Source organism: Rana temporaria, chromosome 2 (assembly GCF_905171775.1).
Source record: "Rana temporaria chromosome 2, aRanTem1.1, whole genome shotgun sequence".
Taxonomy (NCBI): Eukaryota; Metazoa; Chordata; class Amphibia; order Anura; family Ranidae; genus Rana; species Rana temporaria.
In genome coordinates, this window is record NC_053490.1 from 149,584,932 (window position 1) to 149,603,807 (window position 18,876).

The following is an 18,876-nucleotide window of genomic DNA, read 5'->3' on the forward strand; positions in this document are numbered from 1 at the left end:
CAAATACGCTCAATTCGAGCGACAAAAAAGGGTCCAGAACTTGTTTGAGCTTCAGGCGTTCTGGAGTGAAGATGTGAACCATCTCCATTGAGAATAATGTATTTTTTCCCCTCTAGCGTTTTGGAGCTTCATGCTTCAGGCGACAAAACGCTCAGGTGTGAATGCAGCCTAAGGCAGTGAAACTGATCAAATCATCTGTGCAAAATAATAATAATAATAATAATAATAAAGCCTGAAAACATGACCTGTTGGGGTGCTTTGAGGACTGGAGCTGAGAAACACTGACCTAACTGACACTTTTTTCGGGAACCAGTGACATTATTACAGTGATCGGTACTAAAAATATGCACTCTTACTGTAATAATGACACTGGTAATAAAAGGGTTAACACCAAGTGCAGTCTAAAGGTTAAGTGTGTCCCTAGGAGGTTCTTGCTAACTGTGTGGGGGTTGGACTGACTGGGTGAACACAGAGATCCGTGTACCTGCTTAGCAGGAACAGAAGATCACTGTGTTCTCCCCTGTCAGAACAGTAATCTGTCTTGTTTACATGGGCAGATCACCATTCTGCCTCTCTGGAATGATTGCGGGTGGCCGGCGGACGTTGGGTGTGATTGGTTTCCCCTAACAGTATCTATTGCACAAAATGATGTACAGGTATGTCATTTCGTGCAATAGAGCCACCCTGCCGCAGTATATATGTGATGAAAGCAAAGTTTGCTCCTTGATATATAAAAATATGTGTAACTGCACAGCTTTTTGTCAAAGTGCTGATGTTTTGTTTTTCTCTTTCAGGAATTCATAAACGGTGAAGATCTCTTGGATGACTTAATAGATAGGTTACAGCAGTCGGCAGATGCAGAGGCTCTTCTTGAGGTCATAGAAAACAATTCCTTCAAGCTAAATAGGTGAGGGGCTCTGGGCCTGTGATGGCATTCACTGCTTGGCCCCTGTACCCCTTGCCTTGTCTGTCCTTCTAAGCCTTGCCTTGTCATCTGTCAACTTTCTTTTTATGGCCTAACCCAAAGCAGGCCAGCACATTTTAGACCAGGGGTCTCAAACTCAAATTACCTGAGGGCCACAAGACAAGTTTTCATATGCCATGGGGGGCCGCATGCAAACTTTCAAACTTCAAAAACAACAGTACTGGTGTCAGCGAACACATTATTAACCCCCAGCACTGGTGTCAGCGAGCGCATTATTACCAACAGCAAGGGTTTGACAAATTTGCTTGCAATCTAGGAGCCAGCTAAAAAAAGTTAGGAGCCAGAAAACGCGCCCCGTCGAGCTTGCGCGCAGAAGCGAACAGATACGCGAGCAGCGCCCGCATATGTAAACTGTGTTCAAACCACACATGTGAGGTATTGCCGCGATTGGTAGAGCGAGAGCAATAATTCTAGCACTAGACCTCCTCTGTAACTTAAAACATGCAACCTGTAGATTTTTTTAAACGTCGCCTATGAAGATTTTAAAGGGTAAAAAAGTTTGTCGGCATTCCACGAGCGGATGCAATTTTAAAGCATGACACGTTGGGTATGAATTTATTTGGCGTAACATTATTTTTCATAATATAAAAAAAAAATGGGGATAACTTTACTGTTGTCTTATTTTTTAATTTAAAAAAGTGTAATTTTTTCCCAAAAAAGTGCGCTTGTAAGACCGCTGCGCAAATACGGCGTAACAGAAAGTATTGCAACGATCGCCATTTTATTCTCTAGGGTGTTAGGATAAAAAATATATATAATGTTTGGGGGTTCTACTTAGAGGGAAGAAGATGGCAGTGAAAATAGTGTAAAATGACATTAGAATTGCTGTTTAACTTGTAATGCTTAACTTGTAATACCAACGGCCACCACCAGACGGCGCCAGCTCACATCTGGTGGTAATAACTTGTAATACCAACGGCTCACCACCAGATGGCGCCAGCTCACAAAAAAAAATTTCCTCTTTGCTCCCCCCACTTCCGCCCTGCCTGCGGGCCATTTATAACTGGTCCGCGGGCCGGTACTTTGAGACCACTGTTTTAGACAGTGGCTGAATTCCTGAAGTTCATCTTTAAGTTTGAGATCATGTTAACTGATAGAGTAGATCTTGGGAAGTACTGTACAGCAGATAATTCAAATGTATGTATTAAAGGGTAATTTTTTAGTGTAGTAAGTGGAATACTTGTGCTGAGTAGTAGAGCGCATCACCCCCTCTGTAGTGAAATTAGTCTCTGCATCTTACTCCTGAGTCCTGCATTTGTTAAAGTGTGTGTGTGTGTGTGTGTGTGTGTGTATAGGCTGGAGACATGGAAACATTGTGCTTTGATTTAGGAAGTCAATTGTACATGCTGAACAAAAAGACTGGGTGCTTTCTTGGATGTAAATATTGTAAATACAGCAATATGTGTATAATTTATATATTTTGCAATAAAATGTTTTATTATTTCATTTTTTGTTATTATATAAATATTTATTTCACTGTGTTACTTTTGTTACAAAACAACCGAGAAAGAGGTCCTGCCCAGCTATAATTTTCATTGACCTTTTTGTAAAAACAAACCTAAGGGTACTTTCAGACTTGCGGATCATATGTCCGTATTTCAACCATCCATTTTCGAATGAAATACGGACTTGCATGTATTCCCCATGGGATTGCGGATGTCAGCGGATGAACTTCCGCTGACATCCAATTTCATCATTCCGCGCTATGGTCCGATTCTGCAGATGGAGGAAAATCCTATTTTTTTCAAACCTCCCCCCCCCCCCCCCCCCGCCATAGTGGAGAGCAGTGATCTTACAGGGCGATTCCCTGCCAAGTGTGCAGGGACCGCCCTGTCATCTGCCGGCTCAGTGGGGATCAACAGAGCAATTCCCCCCCGAGCAAGCGGATGTTAAATGTACGGATCCTCACGTGATCCGTACATGCGAAAGGGGCCTGACTCGCATCACCCTCCACCAGTACCCCGTAGCAGCTTGATATCTTGCCAAGGAAGACATACAGTAGTTACTTTGTATAGAACTGCTAACTCACTAATTATCGGAGATTAGTAGCTCAATGATTGAGTTTGAGCAGCATTTTAGTGTCAATATCAACGGCAACAATCATTCTGCATTCGCCTCTATGGCTTCAAAATGCTGAAGGAGAGTGGTTTGTAGCAGAGCACACTATTGGAATACTGTAGCACTAGTTTAACCTAGAGCAGCAACAATCCGTTTCTTTGTGAAAAAAATCTCTGTTTATTTTTGGCATTTAGTGATTTATTCGCTGCTATAAAATCATCCATCTGACTTGGCCCATTGCTTTGCTGCTTGACTATGCAGCCTGTGCAATCCTACCCCACACAAGGCTGATATCAGAGGGGCAATTCTGGCCCTATAGGTAAATCCCCTTGAGCAGATCACCCATCTGACATAGAGCTTTATGTGAGGTGGAATTGCATTGACTAACAGCAGGGCAATGCGCCAAGTCAGATGGGGTGACTTTGTACAGGTGATGGCTAATGCCGCGTACACACGATAATTTTTTCGGGTTGTAAAAAACGTTTTTTCAACTTCATCATTAAAATGAATGCTCTATCAAAGCGCGGTGACGTACAACACGTTCACTATAAAAAGAAAGTTCCATGCGAATTGCTGATTTAGTGTTAGTAAAAGGCGATTTGCGCTTTTCAGTCTGTTACAGCGTGATGAATGTGCTTACTCCATTACGCACGCTAGTTTTACCAGAACGAGCGCTCCCGTCTCATAACTTGCTTCTGAGCACACACGATAATTTTTTACAACTCGAAAAACGACATAGTTTAAAACGTTGTGAAAAAATAGAGCATGTTCTAAAAAAAAATTTGCAGTTTTTCATAACCTGAAAAATGCTCTGAAGCCCACACACGATAGTTTTAAATGACCTTTTTAAAAACTTTTTACAACCCGAAAAATTATTGTGTGTACACGGCATAAGAGTTCTGCCTACACGTTTGCATAGAAACCAATCAGCTTCCAGGTTGTATTGCCAAAGTTTAATTGAACAAGCTAAGGTCAGAAGCTGATTGGTTTCTATGCAGAAGTGACTAATTTTGCACGCTCTAGCTTTAGTAAATAAACCCTGTGTGTCACTATGAAAGCACTTCCTCTTTAACCAGATGCAGCAGGATGTTGCATTGTTTATGCTCAATATCAGTCACTAGTGACAGGAGAGACCCCTTCGCTACAGGAAGGAGTGATGGCATAGGAGACAGCTTCTTGGCCATCCTGACACAATTTCAGCAGGCTGTCGGTGTCGGGACCAACTGTCTGTCAGCCACCACTTTAGGTCGGAAGCTCATTAAACGGAACTAAACTCTCGTTCAATAAACGTAATTATGTTGTTAGCCGTAGTAATTGGATAGAAAGGTGTATTCTTTTTCTTGCTTGAACCCTTTTTTTAAATATTTCTTCAGTTGTTCACTGGTTTCTGGTCTAAGCCAAAATTCTGTCGTACATCCCAAAGATCGTGGCGCTTTTATTTATTTTTTACTTTTTCCCCTTTCATCTGGAGGAGCATTCTCAGCTAAGCACACCTTCCTACCTGCATGCCTGAGCCAGATGTACTCTGAGAAGTACCGTATTTGCCGGCGTATAAGACGACCCCCTAATTTTCCAGCCAAAATGTTGGTTTGGGGATATACTCGCCGTATAAGACTACCCCCTTCCTACTAGTCATGGCAGACTGTGCCCCATTACATGCCAGACTCGCTTTGCCCTTACCTTATCCTAAGACATGCAGAATCGCGGCCGTGAGTTTTTTCAAACCCGCGCCTCCTACGTCTTCTGTTCCGTGATAGGCGGAACACTCAGCTTTCCAGGAGGCACTGTGTTCAGTGTTCGCCTATCACGGAGGCCCTCTCGTCCGAGGACGAGAGGGCCTCCATGATAGGCGGACACTAAACACAGGACGAGAGGGCCTCTGTGATAGGCGGACACTAAACACAGTGTCTCCTGGGAAGCTGAGTGTTCCGCCTATCACGAAACAGAAGACGTAGGAGGCGCGGGTTTTGAAAAAACGTATGGCCGCGATTCTGCATGTCTTAGGATAAGGTAAGGGTTGTTAGGTTACCGGCGTATAAGACGACCCCCGACTTTTAAGATTTTAAGGGGTTAAAAAGTCGTCTTATACGCCAGAAAATACGGTAAATGCTACATGAATTATCTGTCCTTATTCAAGGTGGCCATGGCTAGAATAGCTAGGGGGGGTTTTTCAAAGCGATTTCACAACAAAATAAAGCATGAAGACATGGATGGACGAGTTTGCTTTTAATCATTAGGTTTTTGGTTTGTGGTGCTCAGATACAGTTTAATCCTGCTTTAAAGTGGAACTTTACTAAGTAAATTAAAAAAAAAAAGTTTGTGATCAAGATGGCTTTTTAACACAGAAATACTATATGTCGTGAAGGGGTTAAACTGCATAGGTACTTACATAAAATATTAAGCCATACATACAGTGAATATGGAAAGTATTTGCAGCGCTTCACTTTTTCCACATTTTATGCTACAGCCTTATTCCAAAATGGATTAAATTCATAATTTTCCCTAAATTCTACAAACAATACTTCATAATGACAAATAAAAATTGAAAACAATCGCATGTACATAAGTATTCAGTTGATTTGGAAAGGCACACACATGTCTATATAAGGTCCCACAGTTAACAGTGCATATCAGAGCACAAACCAAGCTATGAAGTCCAAGGAATTGTCTGTAGACATCTGAGACAGGATTGTATCGAGGGACAGATCTGGGGAAGGGTACAGAAAAATTTCTGCAGCATTGAAGGTCTCAATAGGCACAGTGGCCTTCATCGTTCGTAAATGGAAAAAGTTTGGAACCACCAGGACTCTTCCTAGAGAGGGCCGCCCAGCCAAACTGAGCGATCAGGTAGAAGGGCCTTAGTCAGGGAGGTGACCAAGAAGCCGATGGTCACTCTTACAGAGCTACAGCATTTCTCTGTGGAGAGAGGAGAACCTTCCAGAAGAACAACCATCTCTGCAGCACTCCACCAATTGGGCATGTATGGTAGACAGAAGCCACTCCTCAGTAAAAGGCACATGACAACCCGCCTGGAGTTTGCCAAAAGTCACCTGAAGGACTCTCAAACCATGAGAAACAAAATTCTCTTGTCTGATAAAACAAAGATTAAACTCTGGCTTGAATGGCAAGCATCATGTCTGGAGGAAACCAGGCACCGCTCATCACCTGGCCAATACCATCCCTACAGAGTGAGTTGTGGGCTTCACCAGCGGTTGATGGAGGGATTACCACACTAGCGGCTCCTGCAGAGGTGCACTACAGTAGGGTGCAACACAATTTTTACAAACTGACAGCTGAAAGAAAATTGGCTTTTAAGAGACAAACGGTAATATTATAATCCCAATGTCTATGGTTTATGTACTTTTAAGTTGTTATTGGGTACATTACATTAATACATTTTCTCTAGAGTCTTTGAAGGAGAAGTACAGCTAAAGCTTGTTTGGCTGTACTTCTCCTGTGGATCACAGGAGTGGTTTGTTCTGCACTACTGTGACCCACTTTCAACAGACAGCAGGCTCAAGTCCGCTGTCAGCTGACATTACAGGGCTGGGGCAAAATTGCGACAATGAAGTCGCAATCTGTCCAAATGCCTGGATCGATGCCCGGCTTAGCTTCTCAGTGAGCCGGCCACTTCAGCCCCCTCCAGTGAGCGAAGGGGGGGGGGGGCAGAGCAGACAGGTGCAGGCCAGCAGATCATGACAATATGGTTGGGATCTGCCCACAACCCTGTACTGGCACCTGGCTCAGCCTTTCAGCAAGCCGCTAAGAGCCAGCTGCTCCCGCCCCCTGCACAGGCCTCCAGCAGTGCACTGTCACCGCTAAAATCACTTCCATCTTAACTTGGTATTCCCTCCGGGGTTTGCGGACTCCGGCTGTGTGAGTGGCCAGAACCGCAATGACGTCACACCCACGCATGGGCTCAGGACAAGCTGTTTATGGCACAGGACTTTATGGCACATACCCGTGCTGTTCCTTCAAAGCGCATGCACCACTGATGTTACCGGCTGCATGTACAATAAATCTCTCTTAAACGGTGCACATTTAGGAGATATTTACAGTACCCATAGGTAAAACTGTGATTGTTATTTTTAATTTAAAAAAAAAAAGAGACTTTACAAACATGTCATACTTGCCAGCTCTGTTGTAGTAGATTTGCACAGAGCAGCCCCGATCCTCCTCTTCTCTGGTCCCCTCCCTCCTGTTGGGTGTCCCCACAGCAAGCAGCTTGCAATTGAGGCACCCGAGCAGAGTTGCAGCTCTGTGTGTCCATTCATACATGGAGCTGCGGTCCTGCCCCCTTTCTATTCTCATTGGCTGGCTGACTTTGACAGTAGCGGGAGCCAGTGGTGCCACGCTGCTGTCTTAGCCAATGAGGAGGGGAGTCCAAGACAGCCAAAACATTCCTACAACATCACTGGAGCTAGAAGGACCTCAGGTAAGTATTAGGGGGGGGGGGGGGGCTGCTGCACACAGAAGGCTTTTTATCTTAATACATTAGGATAAAAACCTTCTGTCTTTACAACCACTATATAAGCTTACCTATAGGTAGAAACTATTAGGTAGATTCAGTAAGAGTTAGGCCGGCTTATCTACAGATACGCGGCGTAGGTGTAAATGTGTGCCGGCGCGCTTTTGTTCCGTACCCACAGAACAAGATATGCCTGAAAATAGGCTTCCTCCGACTGACGCAACTTTTCTAAGCCGGCCTAACTTGGGCGCATATAGATTTCCTATTTAAATATGCAAATTACGGAGATACGCCGATTCGCGAATGTAAGTGTGCCCGACGAAGGCTAAGTCCGGTGCGCGCAAGTGTTACATCAGGCCTAAAGTTATTCCATCAAAAAGGTGGAATAACTTTGCACCAGACGGACACAGGTCAGCTGGAGAGCAGCTACAGCACCGTTACAGACGAGCTGAGCACCCACACTTGCAGGACAAGGGGATGGTGTCAGCCTCCTGAAGTCCTGTTTCTGATGCCTGGATAAGTCTGGGGGTACCCTGATGTATTCCCTAAACTTTGTGTGCCAGATCATCGGTGCATGTTGCATGCTGCACAACTTCGCCGTGAGAAGGGGCCTGCAGATTGACATACGTGATGACCTGACCCCCGAACCACACAATCCCCCCCTGCCCGAGGGTACCCCGTCTGCTGTGGGAGCAGAAATCAGAAGACGCCTCACAGAAGACATCTTTTCACGTTAAAAACACACATTAATCATGGCACAATGAGAATGCATGCATGCACACCACTGTGGTCCCTAGCACAGACACATCACATCCTCATCAAATTGGATTAGACCAAAGTACACCGCACGGGACTTTGGAGCAGCAACGCCACGCCAAGACTCCAATTATGTCACTGTACATTCATACACCTTTCACACGGCAGAGGGTGACACCCCTTTGCCAGCAGGAGTGACACCCCCCCCCCCCATTCACACTGTAGCAGCACTCCTCACCGTGTGCTTGCAGAAATCAAAGGAAAACAAACAAAAAAGCTCATCACCTGAGCAGAAAACAAACAAAAAAAAGGGCATTTATTTTCCCTTCCGCTGGCTGCGCTTGGTACCAGGTGTTTGGCTCCTCAGCTGCCTGGGGGGAGACTGGGGTGGGGGGGTGGGAGATCTGGAGGGGGCTCATCCACAGGTGGCCCAGTCCTGGCAGGTGACGGCTGCCTGGCCTCCAAGGCAACGGCTATCCGGCTGAGGAACTGGTTAGTCTGGGCCTGCATCCTCAGCTGGCGGGTGAGGTTTGCCCTCTCAGTACGCTGCCTCCGTCTCCCCTCCTCCTGTACGGCAGTGGTATTTGCCTTAACAGCCTTAATAAGGCAATCCACTTTGGTGACCAGGTTGGCAGTGGTGGCCTGCAGGTCAACCACACAGGTGGCTACTGCAGAGCTGTTGCAGCTCACCTCCTGCACTGCCTCCCTTAGTTGTCCAGCATTCTCAGCCATCTTCTGCAGATGCCCGGCGATATCCCCCATATGCCGGGTCTGCTGGCTTTGATCTTGGGCAATCTGGTCCTGTACATCCACCGCTACGCCCCTCGTCTTCCTGGTCGCCTTCCTGGGGGCCAGAAGAGGCGACTGAGCGGGTGTATGGGGAGCCCCTTGAGGTGGTTCCCCTGCTGGTGGGTGATGCTGAGGGGCTTCCTATCATGGGGGTGGAGGTGTTAGAGGGCCCAACCATCAACATGGACTCCTCAATGATGAGCCCAATCTGGCCAAGGTCCACTGAATCATCCAACACCACCTCAATAGGAGAGGTGTGGACAGTCCCCACCACCACAGCATCTTGGGGGTCTTCCTGAGGCTCCTGGGACGATGTGGTGGGACGGCCACCGACACCAGATGTGCCCGCCCCTTCCTGCACATCTGTGGATGACAAAAAGCAGTCACATGTTGGGGGACCCACACACTTGTCACATGTTCCCTTCCCCCACCCACACATGCTACACACCAGATAGGAAATATAAAACACACTTACCTGTCCTCAAGACCTTTTCCCGGGAATCAAACCCCTCAACACCCTCCACCTGCTCCCTATGCAGACACCGGGCGATCCTCTCATCCTCCGGGGTCAGCTCTACATCACAGGGTGGTCCACCCCCAGTGCCAGTCCGGTGTTTGTTTATTTTGGCCAGTTTCTCCCGCACACGAAGCCGCATGTCGTTGATCTTTTTGGAGATGTCCTTTGCAATGCGGGGGACATTGCCAAGGGCATTGACCCTAGTGGCTATGGTGTCCAGGATCTCCTGCTTCCTGGCACGGGTGGTATTTCGGCTTTCAGGTCCATGGAGGTACTCATCAAACTCCTCCATCCCAGAGATAATGATAGCCCTCTCCTGGGCAGTAAAAAAATGTTTCCTCTTGCTGACAGGAGCAGCCATCAGACAGAAAAAAAAACAAGCCGGGGGCAAAATTACCACGCTCAGGGGGGGGGGGGGAAGCAGGATGTCATTTTGCGTCGGACAGACGCATGTCTGGGCGTATTTATGCGCTCGACGCAAGCCAATAGGCCGGCGTACAACGGTAAGTTCGGCCGACCTAGATGCGCGCATGCGCACAAGAAAGCCCTCCGGCTTGGACATCACTGCGCATGCTCCGTTGAAGTTAGGCCGGGCGTAAGCCACTGCACCACGCTCACACAATCATTTGCATAAGTTCACACCCACTTCCACTTACACCGGCTTAAGCCTCCAATTTTAAGTTCGGCAGGCGCACATTGGCGAGCAAGTGCTTTGTGAATCATCAACTTTGCTCTCCGGCTTATGCCGACGTAGCGCATATACGTTGCGTTACGCCGGCTCAATTATGCGCCAACCTACCTGAATCTATCTATATGTGTGGGAAATGACTCCCACTTTAATATAAAGTTTTAATTTCTTTTTTTCTCACATCTCTGGAAAACAATTTATGAAAGCTTGTAGAATTTCTTTCAGGCTGAATTCACATATGAGCACGCAGCGGCTCACAGCAGGTGTATGGTGCGTCCTCGTTCATTGTTTCAGGTCCAATTTCAGCCCAAATTTTTGGCTGATTTCGGACCTGAAACAGACCAAAAGACGCACAGATGCAATTTTCACTAAAGCCGCTGCGGATATATGTGAACCGGCTCCATAGAGAGCCAGTCATAATCTCCTGCTATTGCGAAATAAATATGGGGAACCTTAGTGTGAACCTAGCCTCAGGGCCCTTTCACACCTAACACAGTGGATGCGTTTTGGACTGCACTGCAACTGCATAGACAGTCCAAAAGCCAGGCTATCTTATGGCTATAGTTCACACCATTGCAGTGCAGAAAAGTACAGCATGCTGCATTTTTCTACACTACAAACATGCATGCAAACGCACCGCAACACATCACAGTACATATAGAAGTCCAAGGAAAGGAAGTGAAGTCACAGGACAAATGCAGCAGTGGTGGCTATTACTTGGGGTGGCAAACAATCCACCCGCTGCCATAACGACCCGCCCCTGGGTCGGTTGGGTCACAGGTACCCCCCACAGGTCGGTTGGGTCACAGGCACCCCCCACGGGTCAGTTGGTCACCAGCCCTGCATTTACCCCATCTAGGTAGCGGGTAGTGCCTCTTCGGCGGCTTCACCCTGCATCTCCTCCTCGGCGGCCAATACGATCGCCTCTCTCAGGTGATGGGTCTCAGGACCCGCTTCCTGATTGCCTGGGGATTATAATCAGGAATACCATAGAAAATCTTAATTTGCTTTTGTCACAACACTAGGTGGGCTTGGGGTGCAGTGCTCTGCGCCCCGAGCCCACCTTTTTTTTCTGCATGTTGATTAGGGGCCAGGCGCATGGATTAGGGGGCGGCACCCTGTATGGACGGGTCACCACTAAAAATCAGATAAAAACATGTGCGTCAATTGCATGTAAACCCTGCATCAAACACACTTACTTGCAGTTTGGTGTGAATGGGCTCTCAAGATCAAATCAATACTTGGATCTATTGTTGCAGTGCCCATAGGCCAGTGACTACTCTGCCTGATTGGTAATCTGGCACTGATGAGGGATCAATCAGGAGAGATGACAGTGGCTGATGCTGGATGTACCCTTCACATCGCTGGGGGGGGGGGGGGGGGGTCACTTTGAGGATTTTTAGTTCAGCCAGCACAAAGACAGCCTCTGACTTCAGTGGCTTGAAAATAACTCCATGACAAAAATCCCGAGCTCTTATTACTGATCGGCTGTCATCCTCCATGTGTCTGCACACAGAAGGGGTTCTCGGCTGTCATCCTCCATGTGTCTGCACACAGAAGGGTTTTTTGGCTGTCATCCTCCATGTGTCTGCACACAGAAGGGGTTCTCAGCTGTCATCCTCCATGTGTCTGCACACAGAAGGGGTTCTCGGCTGTCATCCTCCATGTGTCTGCACACAGAAGGGGTTCTCGGCTGTCATCCTCCATGTGTCTGCACACAGAAGGGGTTCTCAGCTGTCATCCTCCATGTGTCTGCACACAGAAGGGGTTCTCAGCTGTCATCCTCCATGTGTCTGCACACAGAAGGGGTTCTCGACTGTCACATCCTCCATGTGTCTGCACACAGAAGGGGTTCTCAGCTGTCATCCTCCATGTGTCTGCACACAGAAGGGGTTCTCAGCTGTCACATCCTCCATGTGTCTGCACACAGAAGGGGTTCTCAGCTGTCATCCTCCATGTGTCTGCACACAGAAGGGGTTCTCAGCTGTCATCCTCCATGTGTCTGCACACAGAAGGGGTTCTCGACTGTCACATCCTCCATGTGTCTGCACACAGAAGGGGTTCTCAGCTGTCATCCTCCATGTGTCTGCACACAGAAGGGGTTCTCAGCTGTCATCCTCCATGTGTCTGCACACAGAAGGGGTTCTCGACTGTCACATCCTCCATGTGTCTGCTCACAGAAAAGTTTCTCCTCCATGCGTCTGCACACAGAAGGGGTTCTCAGCTGTCACATCCTCCATGCGTCTGCACACAGAAGGGGTTCATCTCGGCTTTCATCCTCCATGTGTCTGCGCACAGAAGGGGTTCTCAGCTGTCATTAGGGTTACCAACTCATCCCTTTAAAACAGAACACATATTAATTGCACAGGTTCTGAGGCTAATTTAATGCAAAGAAGGCACCAAGTGAGTTTAATTACCTCCTTAATCAGCCACAGAACCCGTGTAATTAATATGTGTTCTGTTTTAAAGGGATGAGTTGGCAACCCTAGCTGTCATCCTCCATGTGTCTGCACACAGAAGGGGTTCTCTCGACTGTCATCCTCCATGTTTCGGCACACAGAAAAGTTTCTCCTCCATGCGTCTGCGCAGAGAAGTTGTGGGAAGAGTTCCCCACTATGAGCGCTCACGCCCCTCCCGGTGTTCTGTGCCGGCACCATGTGACCTGCGCGCTGACGTCACGCGGCCGACGTTGACAGGAAGGAAGTGGTGTGAGTGAGGCGCTCGGTGTCATGTCTGGTCTGGGGGTGTCGAGTTTGTTCTCCGGTCCGGAGGTTCTGGAGGACTCGTCTCACGCCTCGTCTCTTCTAGCTCAGCTGAAATCGTTCTATGACTCGCAGCTGCTGTGCGATGTCACCCTCCGTGTGCTGGGAGGGGGCCCCGAGGAGCCGGAGAGTAGCCGGAGCTTCCTATGTAACCGTAATGTACTGTCTGCGGCCTGCCCGTACTTTAAGAGCATGTTCACCGGGGGGCTGTATGAGAGCAAGCAGCAGGAGGTCACCCTGCATGACGTCAGCCCAGAGTCCATGGCCCTAATCATTGACTACTGCTATACAGGCCGAGTCACCGTCACCGAGGGAAACGTCCAGCGCCTCTACGCCGCTGCCGACATGCTGCAGCTGGAGTACGTACGGCAAGCCTGTGCCAACTACCTCGCCCGCCGCCTCGACCTTCACAACTGTGCCAGTATCCTCCGCTTCGCGGATGCCTTTGACCACCCCGAGCTTAGGTTGCGCTCCCTCGCCTTCATGGCACGCCACTTTGAGCAGCTCGCCCTTGGGGAAGAACTTTGTGAGCTGAGCTTGGCCCAGCTGAAAGCGGTCCTGAGCATGGACAACCTGGACGTGGGCAGCGAGAGAGTGGTGTGCAACGCCGCCCTGCGCTGGCTGGAGGCCAATCCCAAGGAGGCGACTGATGGGTGCCAGGAGGTCCTGGCCTGTGTCCGATGGCAGCACTTCACAGAGAAGGACCATGTGTATCTGGAGGGCCTCAGGGCCAAGCCATTGGTGCGCAAACAGTGCTTGCACTATCTGGACTCCATCCTACCAGGCAAGGAGGATAAACACGCCGCCTGCATGCTACCGTGCCAGGAGAGTAGTCCGCTCCGCAGAATCGGCATGATAGCCAAGGAAATGGTCATCTTCTTTGGTCACCGTAAGGAGCCCTTCTTGTGCTATGACCCTTACTCAGGGGACATTTACACCATGCCTTCTCCACTGACCAACCTAGCGCATGGCAAAGCAGTGACCTCATCTGCTGTATGCGTCTCCCCAGAGAATGACTTGTACTTGGCCACTCAACCTATGAAGCAGCTTTGGGTTTACAGCCCCGTCCAGAACAGCTGGCAACTCCTAGCAGAAAGGCTGCTGTGCCGAGAAGGTATGGATGTGGCTTACCTCAATGGTTACGTCTATATTGTAGGCGGACGTGACCCATCGACCGGTGCCAAGATCAAAGATGTGGAATGCTACAGCGTGCAGAGGAATCAGTGGGCGCTGGTTGCTCCGGTGCCTCACTCTTTTTATGCCTTTGAACTGGTGACCTGTAATGACCATTTGTACGCTATCAGTAACAAAAGAATGTTATGCTATGACCCTTCATGTAACCAGTGGCTCAACTGTGCCTCTTTAAAGAGATGCGACTTCCAGGAAGCCTGTGTCTTCAATGACGAAATCTACTGCATATGTGACATTCCTTTGGTGAAGGCCTACAACCCAGCCAGGGGAGAGTGGCGACGGATCAGCCCCATACCCGCTGAAGGGAACACCAACAATTACCAGATTGTAAAACATGGTTCCAAACTTCTGCTTATCACTACTACCATTGTTCAGTGGAAGAAGAACCGTGTGACTGTTCATGAGTATGATTTGACCAACGATCGCTGGGTGAACATCGGCACCATGTTAGGTCTTCTTCATTATGACACAGGCTTCATTTCCCTTTCTGCCCGTGTCTACCCATCTTGCTTGGAGCCAGGGCAAAGCTTCATCACCGAGGAGGAAGACGTACGCAGCGAGTCGAGTACCGATTGGATGGATGGCTTTAGCGAGTTGGACTCTGAATCAGACAGCCTCAGCTCGTTTTCAGAGGATGAGTGGCCAAGGGTGGCAGTGGTAAGGCCACCACGGTTATATATTGATGACTCTTTCTAATCCCAAATAGAAGAAGCAATATTTATATTTCCTATCAAAGCTCCTACGTGCCGCGGGGTAAAGGGTTTGCGTATGAAAGAGAAAACATGCTGAGATGCTGCACTACTTGAAATGATAACTTGTAACACTTCCTCAAACTTCTACATCATCCACTGGGTGCCCTGTGTTTTGTGTACATTTCCTTTGCTTCCTTTGTTAAACATTACACTGTGACCGTTTTTGTTCTAGATTAGAAACATTTGTTTGACCAAAATGAAAACTTTTTTTTGAAGTATAGATTATTATTAACATTACTCATGGTCATGTCTAATTTTTTGGGCATTTCAGGACATTGAACATGTTCTTTTTTGCTTGTCAAATAATTTTAAGTAGGTTTTATTTATTTTTTCAAACTTTTGAGATAAACAGTGTTAAAAATTTATGTTGACAAATTAGAAAATGTTCTTTTTTTTTTTTTTTTTTGGGAGAGGGGAGCACAATTTGTCCTACAACTTCATAGCAATAAAAACAAGGATTGACGGAATTATACATGTTGTGGCTAATATGGCCTCCAACAACCGCCAAAACCAAAGCCTTTTGTCATATACTAACTCTTGTATGTACCTAATGCAAGTCAACAAACATGCAAAATCGAGGGATCTTTTAATAACTTTCACTGGTTGGATTTCATCTGCCCAAGCTTCCAGTCTCTGGAATTATACTTTTCTAAATAGGTTGAGCTGCTTAAAAGATGAGCATACCCAGAAGGTCTATTTTAGTTATGTTTGGACTGTGTTGGGTAGATATGTCGTCTTCTCTTTTTTTTTTTTCAGGGACAACATGGATTAGGTACCTGCCTGTATGTTGTACCCTACTGTATTTTTCATGACTTAAAGCATGACTTCACCCTATAAAAAAAAAAAAAAAAATTGGGCATAGTTGCGCGAGCTACAGTATGCCTGTCTTAATTTTTTTTATCCCCGTACTCACTGTGTAATCTTACATAGAAGATTCCGAGGAATGGGCGTTCCAATCCAGACGGAAGGTGATTGACGGCTGGCTCTGGCGCGTCACGCTTCTCCGGAAATAGCCGAAATAGGCTTGGCTCTTCGCGGCGCCTGCGCATAGTCTGTGCGCAGGCGCCGTGAAGAGCCGAGACCTACTCCGGCTGTCTTCGGGGAGCGTGACGTGCCAGAGCCGGCCGTCAATCACCCTCCCTCTTAAAAGGAACGCCCATTCCCCGCGGGCAGTCGAAATCTTCTATGTACGATTACACAGTGAGTACGGGGATAAAAAAATTAAGACAGGCATACTGTAGCTCGCGCTACTATGCCTAATTTTATGCTAAAAAGTTGTTCTGCAGGGTGAACCACCGCTTTAAAATACATGTAAAATCCAACTGTATAAAAAAAGCCGATTCTATGGGAGTTTTGCCTGTAGAAGCAGCTTAGTGTTATCCTATGCATTAATGCACATTAGAATGTTTATAGGCATATTTGAAGCTCAGCGTAGAGGCAGGGAAAAAAAAAGCCTGCTTTTGCGTTTTTGATTGGAGTCTTCTGGCAGAATGCAAAATGCTTTATATAAGGTTGTATTTTTTTTTTTCTGCCAAAAAGTTCTGGTATTTTTTTAAGACCCAGTGTGCACGAACCCTCAGGGCTCGTTCCCACCATACATGCATGAAAACTGATAGGAAAGCCATGCAGATTTCACTTGCAGAGACGTCAGTTTTCATGCGTATTTCAGTGAGACCCCTTTCACTGGGTCGGTTTGCAGGAGCTAGAACGCTAAAAATAGCGCCTGCAAGGCGACCTGAAACAGCCGCTGCTGTCTCTACAGTAGGGCCGAAACAACTAATTGATCGACAACTAATCGATTTATGAAAATTGTAATCGATTAATTTCATAATCGATTAATCGGCCAGTAACATAATGGGGTTAAAGAAACTAAAATTATCCCTTTTATAGTACAAAAAAGAAAATCGCTACTGTAAATATTTCACTGTCCCACAGTAAAAAAAAATAACCCTTTACAGTAGCAATTATTTGCTCTTTGTACTTATTTTTGTTTTTTTTAACACCATTATGTTACTAAACATCTCAGGCCGGGGTCTCACCTCTGTTTATTGCAGAAACACACTACAGTTCATTTACATGTTTTCGTATCGATGATTTTTTTTTCAGATGCTGCGTATTTGGAAAGGGCAAGGACTTTTTAAAGGCAAAACGGTGCTATTTTGTTTTTTTTTTGGTTTAATATACTTCAATGGAGAAGCTGCAGAAAAGCATGTAATGTGTTTTTGCTCCAATTTGTGTTTTGTAAACTGCCCAACAACAAATTGGCCCAAAAAAAATTTTTTTTTTTAAGGCTATTATCCGATTAATTGAAACAATAATCGGCCAACTAATCGATTATGAAAATAATCGTTAGTTGCAGCCCTACTCTCCAGTGTGAAAGACCCGAGGGCTTTCACACTGGAGCAGGGCGCTAGCAGGACGGTAAAAAAAAGTCCAGCTAGCAGCATCCTTGGAGAGGTGTGTATACCGCTCCTCCACTCCTCCTACCCATTGGAATCAATGGGGCACCGCGGGTGTATTGAGGTGAATGAGACAAATCCTGAATAGAAATGAACACATCTGCAAATCAGATGCATGCCCATAGAAGATAATGGGCCTGAATTCCCACCTGAGCCGCACCGCAATGCCTAGAAAAGGCACACATTTTTTTGGCAATGTGCAGTGCGAATGCATCGCACATATGTGAACCAGCCTCATTGAAAACAATGTATTTTATAATGTTATGCGAATTGGATGCAGTTTAAGCCGCAACCAATTCGCATAGGTGTGAATCCAGCCTCAAACTAATGTCAATGTGCATAACAACTCAGGCCCCTTTCACACTGGAGCGGCGGCAACAACTCACTGAAACGCAAATGAAAACTAAGGTAAACTGATGTGTCTGCAAGTTTTTCTATCAGTTTTCATGCACGCACGGTGTGAGCGAGCCGTCAAGGTCTCATGCACACTGGAGGTTTTTTCAACTGCTCCTAGGGAAGTCTGGTGATTTACAATGAAAAGGTCAGTTTGTCCAGACATTTAAGCGAGTTGTACAAATCCCCCCCCCAGTGCAGCTATTGTATTGTGACAGCCAGCGCCACCCGTTCTCAAATTACCCAAACAGTGCCTGCATTTGATTTGATGCAAGCGCTGATTGACAATTTCTGGCCCAGCATCTTTGCTGTCAGGTAAGAGGGTGCTGACAGAATAGGCCAAAATTTGCTCCATGTATGGCCAGCTTTAGTTATGGATGGGATATTTCAGGTTAATGTTATTAGGTTTAATCACACATGGAATTCTAGTGACTGTCCTATGCAGGGCCCATTCACACCACATGCGCTTTCTGTGTGCACATTTCATTGCAACACTCACTTTGATTTGTATCCATTGATTTTAACCACTTAAGGACCAGGCCTTTTTCTGACATTTGTTGTTAACAAGTTGAAAGCTGTATTTTTTTGCTAGAAAATTACTTAATCAGAGCTGCAGAGCTAGAGATTTCTGCAGCATATTTGGCAATTACAGAATCGCAGTATGCTTAAAATAAAAGTGGTTGGAGGGAAGCTTCAGAATGGCAAATATGTTCTTATTACAAATTATGTGAGCAGACTGCTGTTCCTTTTTGAAAGCCAGACATCGGTCCAGAAGGTCGGACCGTTTTTTGCTGCTACCAATGGCTTAGGTAAGCCGGGAAAATTAGTAGGAGGGGCACTTCTCACGCTGCCTATAAAAGTGATCCTGTGGCGAATATGCTGCCGTGATCTGCCGATATGGTTCCCCCCTTGACTGCCATTCGCCATTCAAACTGATGGAAATCACCAAACCTGATCAGCTGTAGCAACAGGTCCAGGGCGACGTGGAATTCGCTGTAAGTGGCCAGTCGGCCTCCTGGCTCTTTTTTTAACATCCTCCCAAGTCCACAGGGATGGTA

At 46.8% G+C, this 18,876-nt stretch overlaps 2 protein-coding genes across 6 annotated transcripts in view; both read left to right on the forward strand.

Annotated features, from left to right (window-relative positions):
• Positions 1-1,039, forward strand: part of MTRF1 (mitochondrial translation release factor 1) — a 31,971-nt gene extending 30,932 nt beyond the window's left edge. For all 5 annotated transcript variants that reach the window (XM_040341319.1, XM_040341320.1, XM_040341318.1 and 2 more), the window contains exon 10: positions 795-1,039. In XM_040341319.1, coding sequence (XP_040197253.1) covers positions 795-911 — 117 coding nt within the window. In that variant the 3' untranslated portion in view covers positions 912-1,039. The remainder of the gene's footprint in view (positions 1-794) is intronic.
• Positions 1,040-12,873: 11,834 nt separating this feature from the next.
• KBTBD7 (kelch repeat and BTB domain containing 7) lies at positions 12,874-15,481 on the forward strand. The gene has a single exon (XM_040341322.1). It carries the CDS (start codon positions 12,991-12,993, stop codon positions 14,908-14,910), a length of 1,920 nt encoding a protein of 639 aa, XP_040197256.1. The 5' UTR covers positions 12,874-12,990; the 3' UTR covers positions 14,911-15,481.
• Positions 15,482-18,876: the final 3,395 nt, after the last annotated feature.